The sequence below is a fragment of the Cariama cristata genome, unplaced genomic scaffold (genome assembly GCF_000690535.1).
Source record: "Cariama cristata isolate BGI_N322 unplaced genomic scaffold, ASM69053v1 scaffold20473, whole genome shotgun sequence".
NCBI lineage: Eukaryota > Metazoa > Chordata > Aves > Cariamiformes > Cariamidae > Cariama > Cariama cristata.
Window position 1 is genome coordinate 54,088 of NW_009609342.1, and position 11,693 is coordinate 65,780.

Here is an 11,693-nt window from a genome sequence, read left to right on the forward strand (position 1 = left end):
ACCAGTTTAGACATTCAAAAATGCATTTTATTGTCTTGCTGCAAGTCATTGACTCTTTTTCCTGTGGCTTCTGTTGTATTTAATAAACTTAAAGTGAAAAGACAATGTATTAATTATTTTGACAAAAATACTTTTAATACGTCTTTTATTTCTGATATCCATTTTCTCTGTGTGCAGACACGTATGCTTGCATACTGCTGGATATATACACTGGTTTTCCCTCAGGCATAAATCCCAGACCATGCTGTTCCATGAAGCAGAGCACTATCATTTATTTACTCTTTCTCAACTCTGCTTAAGTCCTAATATATGTCCAGCTGAGTAAAGACGATCCCTCTGAATAGGAAGACGTTTTCATCTGATTTCCATCCATATCTCACCCTTTCATTCTACTTTTCTCCCTCTCCCTTCCCACTTGCCTTCTAACACTGCCTCATTCTTTGGCTCATTCCTTCTAACCTCACGATCTATCAGTCAAAACACTTTTAAAACTGTAGGACAGCATTTTTGCAAAGTCCTCTGGCTGCCCAAATAGAGGCATTTCAGCATGGCCTGATTTCCCAGAGATTAGGTGACTGATGTACCAAATACATGCCTCCTGGAGGTGTCTGAATCACTTCCTATGGAAAGAAGACACAGAAAATCACAATCACTTTCAAATCCCCAAGCGTGTGCCCAGTTCAGACAGATGCAGGTTGCTGCATGTATGTGTCCCGCTAGCTGTGGTAATTATTAAATGAGTCAGACATAATTGAGACTTTCTTTCCATTAGTAATTGTTCTAAGAGGGTTTTCCTGCAACCCATTAAGTAATATCTCTTTTGTTCAGTGCACGAGTGTATAAAGAAGGCAAATTACCCTTCAAGTGCTCAAAGGCATGAACCTAGATCCTATTTCTTTTATTCTCTCTTTCAGATTATTCCAATCTGACCACCACACAGACGTCATTATTTTAATGTTGAATACTCAGACAAGGGTGCCATGGATGTAAAAGAAAGGAAACCCTATCGATCTCTGACTCGGCGCCGCGACACCGAGCGCCGCTACACCAGCTCTTCAGCCGAGAGCGAGGACAGCAAGGTACCCCAGAAGTCCTACAGCTCCAGCGAGACCCTGAAGGCTTATGATCAAGACTCCAGGCTGACCTACAGCAATCGGGTCAAAGACATGGTGCACCAGGAGGCCGATGAATTCTGCCGAGGAGGTAAGTACATTTCAGCAGATGCTGCTGCAAGCAGCGTAAGTTACTCAGCTGAGAGCTGGGGCTGGGTGGGAGGCTACCTTTGAAGGACTCCAAGGCCAAAAGCAAGATACAAGGAAAGAGAGCAGCAAGGAACACCTTAATTGTATTGCACAAGTGGGATGCATGCAAATTAACGTCATTAAGTGGGATACCACTAGCTTGTGTTCATTGGCATCTACTAAGACACATTTTCTGTGTCTTACTCTGTCTGCCTCCAACAGCCCTTTGCCACTTCCCACCATGAGACCAGACTCCCCTGTGCACATGCTGCACAGTACTGACATGGCATGGAAAGTCCCTGCCTGCTCAGGAGACCTTTTCACTATGTCATGTGCCTGCTATGTCATGAAGGATGTTAACAAGGATGCTGTGGCAGAAGACGATGGGAGAGTGCCACTGTCCATACTATCCATCTAGGCTTCAGCAAAACCCAAGAAGCCTGGAAGAAGGGAGGCAACTGAGTTGCAGATGGGATGAACCACCCTTGGTATTGTCCACAGCCTGCAGACTGTAGGTTTCAGATGGAGACATGCTCCAATATTAGAGTGGTAAAGAACCACTTTTAGGACTTAGAGGACTTCATTTAGTGAATTTGGGTCAGAGTAGCTGTGAAGATGTGGAGGTTCAAGGGTCAGCATGGCGTTCACAGTCCTGATAGAAATTCCAGATATTCTCCTTTTTATTGCTTGCCTGAAGCCAGTGCAGTTACATTTTTGCTGCTGGGAGATTTCTGGCCCCTGCTAAAGTCTCATCTTCATTTTTCTATAGAGACATGAGTGTCTTAGTTCAGAAACTAAGCATGGCTTCACATAAATTATTTTTAGAAGTCCATCAAGAAAAGCATAAAATGGCAAAGAGAGTCAGATAGAGTAGGCAGCATTCCAGACAATGAACATAAAATAGCTGATCCAGGCTGCTCTGAGCGCACCCTCTGCAGTTTGGAGAAGCTGATTCCCCAAAGGGAATGCATATAATTGCACTCGTTTAACTTGGGGCCTGTGTAATTTCACTCTTCAAACACCATGCACTTGTGGTTTTGGTGCAAGACTCATCTTTAAGGCATGCACAAGCAAAACGACTTGCAGAAGTATCTTTGTGCACATGGCTTTGGTGTTTGTATTTCAGGATAACTGCAACAGGTAATAATTAACAAAAGGGCCAATAGGTGTTGTAAGTAATACTTTGCAATCATAAAAGGAGTTTCCGTCTTAGCAACTCTGAAGTACTTCATCCTCTCTAAGGAATCTACAAAGTTACAAAGAAAAGGAAACCTTTCAGTCATTGAGTTTGCTCACTTCATACAATATATTCATCATGCAGGATAGATGTGAATTAGTGCAGGTCAGCGGTTTTCAACCTGAGGGTCTGCGAGGCCACGCAGGTCCACGGACGACTTCTAAGAAGCCCACAAAAGATAAATAAGAAAAGCCAGTCTATTGACAGGGAGTATAAATTTGCTATACACAAGTTCACACTGCCCTAGGAAGATTTTGTGGGGTACTGAGAAATAGTAAAAACTACTGATCTAAGTGGCTGAAATTGAGAAGTTAAGATTAACCATGTCAGGGCACCAGTTCTTCTTCTGGTACATTACCCACAGACTTCTGGATTTATAATTTTCTTCCATTTTATCCTGAGAGTCCCAAAACTGGCCTGAAGAGTGTTAACGATAACCCCATACTTTCCACACAGCATTTTCCATTGGCAGAAAGCCATGAATGGACCTCACTTTGTGGTGCCGCTTGGCCTCATGCCAACTGAAACCAAGTCTTATTAGCCTGCTTGACATCAACAAGGCAAAGTGAATTTCTCTCCTGCAATGGTTTGGAAGGCAGAGGAGGGAAACGTTTCAAATTGACCAAATAAATTCAGTAAATAAACAAGTCAGCATTTAAATGGTTTTAGCTAGAGTGAGAGTGCCAGCAAACGTGCAAGTCAGCACAGGAAAAAATAGACCAGATCTGAATTAAAAAGTCTCAGATATTTATTATCTTCCTTTTATTGACTTGAGTTCTTCCAGCTTAAAAGGCAACAGTGAGCATAGAATATGAAAATCAATGCATCTCCTGCTGTTTATTGCAAATAAATTTGATTTTCAGTTAATTGTAGCAGTCATTTTTCATAATTTATGAGCTGCTGTTACTGGAGAGCATCAGTCATGCTGCACATTGATGTGTCTGATAAGGTTGAGTGTGGCTTGTTTCAGGGGAGGGTGGAACTTGCCTTCTGTGACTCAAACGCACAAGAAAAGCCAAAAGATGACATTTTCCAGTGCTCCATGGAGGATGGCTTAAAAACCACCCTGGCCTTGTGCAAAAGTCAAAACTCGAAAAGAAGAGTAAGGTCTCTGGGGAGATACTGCTTCCTTGCATTTATAACTTAGATTAAGTTAATTTGCTACCTCATGCCATGGAATGTAGAGGATGCTCTCTCAGCCACTTTGTGATCATGTTAAATGGGTTAATTTGCCACAAACTTGCATTGTGCTTCCCAAGCAAAGCCCTAGGGTTTGATGGAGTTGTGAGCCCCAAGCAACGTTATCTGTCCACTCTGTCTGAAAGCTTTAATCTTGTTTGGTCTATTAAAAAGGTGTGAAGTTCGCGAATGCTTTATATAATTTGAGTGTTATCAGTTGTAGATCCATAACCAGCTGAACCATGGTTATTTCCTCCTGACATCAAACAGTTCCTTCTCTGAGATTTACATGGAAATGTCTAGTCCCATTACCCAACTTGCGTTCCAGCATCTTCTCTCTGTTCACTACAGCTGCCAAGTCAACTGAAAGAAAAAATGTAGTAAAATAGCTTCTACTTTGGGCCAGCTGATGCATGTGCCCTATAATAATACCAGAGGCCTTCCTGATGAAACAGAGCTCAGGGACAAGCCAGCGTGTTTCCACAAGCATGAAACCAGACTCTGGAAAAGTAGAAATCCGACTGTTTCTATTGGATACACTTTTTCCACTGTGTGATATTTAACATCAACAAATGGCAATGTGAGCAGAACCACATGATTGTGTGGTTTTGAGCAGGGAGAGAATCATAATTTCGTTTTGGTTACAATCTTAAGGTCCAGACCTGATGAGCAGATTTCAATAACAAGTAGATATGAACTTCACTGTTCAAAGGTAGGATTGGGCCTGAACTTTCCTGGAGATAATAATACATTCAGATTTATGTTGTTGAAACATATCTGAGCTGCAAACGTTGCTCTAAAACTGAGTTTGTGGCCTGCGCATAGATTTGGCAGATTCCACCTCTCTTTTTATTGCGGGGGATTTACCTATTGAAATAATGGGAAGAAGCCAGCTAGACTGAATTTGATCACTGGTGTTGGTATTTGGCCATGATCCAGGGCCTGATGCCTCCTACCAGTTATAGATAAAGTTCCTTAATCCATCCGATCAAGGCGTAGCGTAACAGGAGCAGGGGTGCATTGTGACGTATAAATGCACAGTGCAGCTAAAGGCATTCATGGGTGGCCAAAATCTTTTAAAGGCATTCAGGGCTGAAAAATAAAAGCATGCATTAATAAATGAATGTGGATTAAAATGGAGCCACTAATTGCTCTCCCCAGCCTCCTTGTGCAACTTGCCGAACAAAGTGTGCTAATATTTGAAGCCTCATTCACATCGATTCGGTCTGATTTTGCTCTGCAGGTAACTAGACATGAACTCAAGAACAATTTTTCAGGTTGTATTTTAGTCAACTAAACAATTGCATCTGTTTGCACCAAATAACCTTTGCTGTGACTGTATCAGAACAAATAGCTAAACTGAGTCAAGGTGTGAGTGGTCAGTAAAGGGAAAGTGAGATCCCCAAAGGAAAATTAAATCCTCAGTACATAATTTCAATGAGCAGAACTCACTCAAATTTCCTACTGTAGTAGAGTTGCCAGGTGTATGGTAGAACTTTTGATCATTGCATGCCTCATTTTGCATTTCTCCCAAGAAGATCACTTTTTGACTTTCCTAAAGAATTCCACTATTTCTCCATCCGTCTTTGCTCTCAAATGTGATGATTTCATTGAACACACCCTGTTTTTTTGTCAGGCTCCAGAAGCAGCAATCCAGCTGCTTTTTGGTCTTGGCATAGTCACTTGGTCTCACACTAAGCAAGACCACAAAAGAAAGGGAATCTTCGGTATGATATTAGGACTCGGGAGGTGCTGTGGCCCACTTGAAGACAGAGGATGAACAGTTCTGCCATTGACTTGTTCTGGTTGAAACCATACCTTATTAAAGAGTAACCAGGCTGCTGTGTTTTCTTCCAGGAGCCAACTTCTCTTTGCGAGAGCTGGGTCTTGAAGACGTGACACCCACACACGGAACTTTGTACCGGACTGATATCGGGCTGCCTCACTGTGGCTACTCCATCAGTGCTGGCTCGGATGCCGACACGGAGGCAGATGTGGTCATGTCACCCGAGCACCCCGTGAGGCTCTGGGGACGCAACACCAAGTCCGGACGAAGCTCCTGCTTGTCCAGCCGGGCCAACTCCAACCTCACCCTCACCGACACGGAGCATGAGAACACTGAAACTGGTAAGTGGTGACAGCGCATGCAATGTCAGCCTCTAGCTCTACAAGGCTTTCCACTTCACCTTAATCTTCCTTAGGTTTTGTGTTTTGTTTTTTTTTTTTTATCAGACTCAGGGAAAACACTCTTCTAACAGCCCCATGCCGTGGCCTTTTGTACTGTCCTATAGAGTGTTTGTTAATAAACTGCTGGAGAAGCTCCTACTTATTTATCACAGCGACAGAGATCATTAAGTGGCTGTAATACTCTCTCTGCTTTTTGTAGCGACCTTTCAGACAAAAAGCATTTAAATCTCCCCTCCCCTGGCCGATGCTGCTCTTATCTTTGCTACAGATTTTTGGGGCAGATAATTTCCTTCTTTTCCTTGCCGGTTCCTTAACAGGAGCCATTTCATTTATGTAAATCCGCTGACTGCTCTCTGAAGGAAAATGATGGTGAAATATTTTTAGAAGCCTTTTTCTTTGTGCGAAATAAAAGCTGAAGGTCACAGATTTTTTCTCTGTATAACTTTGTGTCCCCAGCTGCGGGGACTCCTGCATACGTTTTGTAGGGCTGTGAACCTTTTGGTCAGCAGTTCTGCCAAGCAGTGTAGGAAGGAGAGAGGATTTTGATTCAATTGCAGCTTGACCCAGGAGTTCACACAGCCCTATATGCCTTTGCACCTTTAATTCAATTATGGCACAGCCTGCTTCTTAATATAGCCGCTGCGTACAAGTCATCGGGAGCTTGAGCTCAGTGCAGAAAGCTGATGTGAAATGACTGTATTGCTTGTTCCTTTTATGCTTTTTGCCACAGTATTATAGTGACAAATGATGATAACTTTTCCTCGGGAAGCCATGACACGGTGAGACATACACCACCCACATCATTTTATGTTTAACTCCAACAAAATTACGGTAGAAGCTTATTAACTTTCTGCTCAGACATAATGATATATTAGGCAAAGTTCAAAGATAAACAGCCTTCTGTTTAAAGGATGTACAGAAGAATCTTTTAAAATCATCTTTACAGTATTTTTTTAAGTTTCTTAGTGTAGTATCTTATAGAGTCGCACCCGTTAGGACAGGCAGACACACAGTGCCGGATTATATTGTTTTCCTTCCAAGTCTTGTCTTTTGATGAAAAACCAGGGGGATCATCAGGGTCAATTAGTGTTTTGCACACTCCCAAGAAATCGCTAGAAAATAACCAAAAGCAAACACCTTACACTTCCATCCCATTCTCCCGTATCCAAAGCTCTCTCTTGTTCTTTCCATGCTGGTGTATGAGTAGCTGTGATCTTATCCCATACATTTTTCTTTCCACATCTACTAAGAAAAGCAAAGTACAGAATTTTAGTAGTTTTTGTTGTATTTTTTTTTGCCTCAACAGAGAACTACATTAGCTCCTGGAGTCTTTTTCACTGGTTTCCACAATGTTATCTCTACATGTGCAAATGCAACTTTGTACCTGTGGATCACTTCTTACAAACGAAATTATTTTAGCAACAACATATTAGCAACAGCACATGCCTTGAAAGGCTCTACTGAAAGTAATACCAGAGGCAGTAGTACTCATGTCATGACTGAGACAAGCTCCAGTTGCTCTTACCTTAAATTTAATGACATACTAACCATTTTCTGAACCATCATTTCATAGCAATTTGAAAAGGAAGACAGAAAGGTGGAGAACATACCTGCAGGTTTTTTTAGTGTTGTACAAATGTAGAAGGAGATTCTTTGGGCCCTAGGCATTTGCAGTCTTAGATGTTGAGTGTTTTGAATGAGAAAGTCTGTATCATATTCAAAAATACAAAGTCTATGTAGCACAAATAAAATCTAGAGAGCGGTGGTGTCCAGTATGTAACTGCATTGTTCATATTGACAAAAAAGAGGTGGTGGAACTTGAGGGAAAGTATTACGATCCAAACTGTGCTGTTGGGTAACTTCAACTGATGTTTAGATTTCCCTGGAAAGCTGGCAAAGACATCAGCCAGGTTCAGTTCAGAAAAAGTAGTCCAGAGCTGAGAAAGACATATCATTTCAATAGAGGGATTGCAGTTGAATTGGTGCTATAAATATATCCAGTGAAACGTTGCGAGGGAGAAAGAGAAGAAAGACTAAGGAAAAGTCTTAAATGTACATAAAATTTGGACATTTTCATTTTGTAATTGCTTAGCACAGGTAAAGGTGTAAAACTTTTGCACACAAACCCCTCACAGCCTGAAACCTGCTGTTGGAGCAAATGAAGCCTGAGAAGAAGCTTTGTTTAGCAAACACAAAGGTTGCTCTGTGTTTTCTCCCTCTGCACATAAGCAATGTTACCCTGGGCCCTCCACTGCTAGGTATCTATCACACAGGCTATTTTGAGAAATCCCAGGTTTATAGGAGAAATGTTTTCAAGAAGACATGAAATTTTACTAATGGCAGCATAAAGTAACATAATGCTATGACTCAGTTTACAGGATACCTTTATTAGTCAATATTAATTGTTGACAGTATTGATAGAAGTTATAGCCTTTAGCTGAAGTCAATATGGAGCTTTATGAACCTGCCATCAACAGAAGATTTTACGGGGTCCATTAAACCAACTGTCCAATGAAGGTTAACGTCAGCAATTTTTATGCTGTTCATTATTTATCCAAAATAAATAATCAGAATTTACTTCTGATGTTTGTAAATCCAAAGCTGTCGAAGCACGATTCTACCGAGACATTTATTGTGTTCTTAGAAAATGAGAGGTCTGGCTCCCTTGAAAAGCAGGTTTGCTTTTATTTCAGGAGTGGTGATGCCTTGAAGGAACAGATACACTGTTCAGAAAGTGCAGTCACAATCCACCCTTCTGTCTTTAAGGAAACCGATGAAGTGTTCTGGTTCCATGGCATATTACAGTCTATAAATCACTTGCACAGGCAACTGGCATGAAAAACCATGCGTTGCTTTACCTAAACCATTCCCAGGCTTTCCAGGAGGTTGAATACTTTTACTAGGTTAAGAGTTTGTTTTCACCGAAGAGTTAGCTTGAGTTATAACTCTGGCGTTGCCCTCAGCTCAGATCCTGCAGCCCCAAAGGCTTCCCCTCCCTTGGGCAGTGCTTTTTGCTCAACCTGGATGGTCACTCTGCAGAGTAAGGGGACAGAGGGGACAACCCATGTTACTGCACCTTGTCTGGGGATAATGCAATCACTCTGTGCTGCTAATGTAGCAGGCATTTCATATAGTTCAAGGGTTGTTCTGCAGCACGACCATCTAGGCTAAGTTGAAATGGTGAACTCGCATTAACAGTTCAGAGCTATGCACAGGGAAGAGCTTGTTTCCTGGAAGTCTAGCAATGAAGTTAGGAGAATCTCTTTCCTATATTAGTTCTCACTGTTTCTCATCAAGACTGATTCAAGCAAAAGAAGTTCCTGAAGTGGTCATTTGGATCTGAGCCTGGAGTTAGCTGGCATTACCTTAGGTAACCCTGAACAGGCTTTGTACTGAGCCAGGAATTGTTTAATATAGTGAAGAGCACAATGAAGGAGAACAAGGTAACAGTCTTCCAGAAACTGACTTATTTTGCAGTAATTCAGTCACATACTAAAAGCAAAATACTTCCAATCATAAAGACATGATCATAAAAATACAGTACCACAGAATACTTTATGTTGGAAGGCATTGCTGAAAGTCTCTGGTCCAGTCTCCTGTGTAACGCAGGGATAACTTTGAGGTCAGATCAGGTTGCTCAGGGCCTTGTTCAGTTACACTTTGAGCATCTCCCAGGATGGAGAGGCTACAACCTCTATGTCCCAGTTCTGACCAGACTTGTTGTGAACAACTCTTCTCCTAAGAGCTAGTCAGAATTTCCAATGCTGCAACTCGTGTCCATTCCCTGTCCTTCACTCACTGAGCATCTCCAAGAACAGTCTGACTCCATCTTTTGTATATTGCCCAAACCTAAAAGACAGCAGCCAGACCTCCCTTTAGTAATCTCTTCTATTAGCTGAGCAAAGCCACCTAGATCTTCCTCTCCTTGTAAAAGGTTTGTAGGCAGTTAGGTACTGGAGGAGACAGTCAGAGGAGTCTGAGGAACTCCAGTGCTAGATGTTTTTAAGCGTAAACTAGACAAATAGCTGCTGAGAACGGTCTAGATTGGATGCTGCCTCAGTCAGAGTGGCTGTACATGCTGGCCTCTTGAGCCTTCATCTTTCTGCAGTTTCAATAGTTTGTAGCACTGCTATGCCTTCTTTGATTTCAGGGTCATGCAGGACTCTTCAGATGGGGCTTTGAGCACCTCAGGCTTTTGTACTGCCTAGGGCACTCCTAACAGATGTAGAGATGGACAGTATTTGTGCGTAAGCACCCATGAAACGGGATCTGAATGTTTCCTTTGGGTCTATAAGGGACATTTTACTCCAGATCCACCCAAACTGTTATGAATCATGCTGGTAGTCCCTGGATAGATCCAAACATGAGAGATGGGCAGAAAATGTAGATATTCCCATATAGAATGCCTTCCCACAAAACAAAACAAAACAACAAAACACCAAACCACTTTTTTCTCTGCCTTCAATGTGATAATGAGCTTACTGGTTTATTCAGTGCAATCACTGCAGGATTACTTTAGACCTGGGCCAACTGTGTTTTTAAAATTTGTCCTTGTGAAAGTGGAGTTGCAGCCCTTTTCTAAAAAAGAAAAACTAAGTACAGCTTAACTTTCAGCTATTCCAAAGAAACTGTGGCAAACTGGGGATTGACTTTACTTTTAAGCTGGGCTTAGTATTAATATCCACCAAGGTACATAGTTGGTTAACTATGAGAAGGGGCAGGAGAGAGGGGGACCACTTTTCTTCATTAGCAGGACAAATCAGCAGTGATTAATGCTGTGTACATGTGCAGATTGGAGCTGACATTTCTCTCTGTCATCATCTCCTCTTGGGAAGAAGGTGGGCTGTATCAAGTGGCCAGAAGAATCTCACAGGCAGGATGAGAAACATCAGATGGCTTGAGACAGTTCAACTGGGCTTGAGATGCTCAATTGTGGTATATTGCATAAAGAAATTCTTGCGGTAGAAGTGTTGCTGAAGTGTGGTATTTTCTTATCTAGTGGACTCAGAGATTAGTAGACATGAATTAAAATTCCAGATCGAGCCATCCTGGAAGCCAAAATTCAGGCTGCAGTCTCATTGCTGTCAAATTGCCCTGTGCTGCTGCTTTCCATCTTCACAATTCAAAAATATGTAGGAAACTTGTCACCCTGCAAACAATTCTGCGTGCATTTCGTGTGTGCAAAAAGGGTGCAAGCAGCACTGCTGGACTCAAATCTCCCATTTTAACAATGAACTGGGTGCAGGTATGATCAGCCCCAACCCTTCCACCATGTATCTGTTGGTCACCTCTGTTTAGGAAGAGCAGTTTAATCTCAAGGTTCATTTGTCTTTGGCTTCACTTCTGAAATCACCAGTCAGTGTCAAAAGTGGTATGGTGACTATAGCAATACAGACACTTACTCACTGGTGACAAGATTAAGAACACCAATTCATTTTACTTTGCTGGACCCACATCCTACAGAGAGGAATAATTTTTGATTTAGTGACTACTGTTCTGGGATGCATTTAAATGAGCTTTAAAACTGTCAAGCAAACAACCAGTCCAATATCCAAACCTGCTCTCCAAGCCTTACCAACTTGACCAGGAAGGTAGTGGATATGTTACAGCTAACTTTTTCTTTCCTATCAAATAAATTGCCTTTCTGGAAAATTCTCATAGGCTTTTGTAAAACTGAAGCATACTAGCAACCAGGAGCTGGAAAGCTCACGATAGCTCTGCCTGCCCTACCATCACAGACCCAACTCATAACCATTTTAAATGACATAATACGTGATTTAAAGACCATTTCTTGCAGTAACCACCACACTTTCTGCTTCCACACTGCTTAAGCCATTACTGCTGCTGGA

The 11,693-nt window shown here is 41.9% G+C and overlaps 1 protein-coding gene across 1 annotated transcript; it reads left to right on the plus strand.

Moving 5' to 3' along the window:
* Nucleotides 1–912: 912 nt before the first annotated feature.
* Nucleotides 913–5,981, plus strand: LOC104159581 (teneurin-4-like). The gene is made up of 2 exons (XM_009697523.1): nt 913–1,203; nt 5,515–5,981. Exons 1-2 carry the CDS (start codon nt 981–983, stop codon nt 5,793–5,795), a joined length of 504 nt encoding a protein of 167 aa, XP_009695825.1. The 5' UTR covers nt 913–980; the 3' UTR covers nt 5,796–5,981.
* Nucleotides 5,982–11,693: the final 5,712 nt, after the last annotated feature.

What these genes read in the sequence shown, in the direction of transcription:
- LOC104159581 (XM_009697523.1), top strand. Translation starts at nt 981, where the DNA reads ATGGATGTAAAAGAAAGGAAACCCTATCGATCTCTGACTCGGCGCCGC. An exon ending in CGATGAATTCTGCCGAGGAG is followed by an intron (nt 1,204 to 5,514) that starts GTAAGTACATTT and finishes GTTTTCTTCCAG; the next exon opens with GAGCCAACTTCTCTTTGCGA.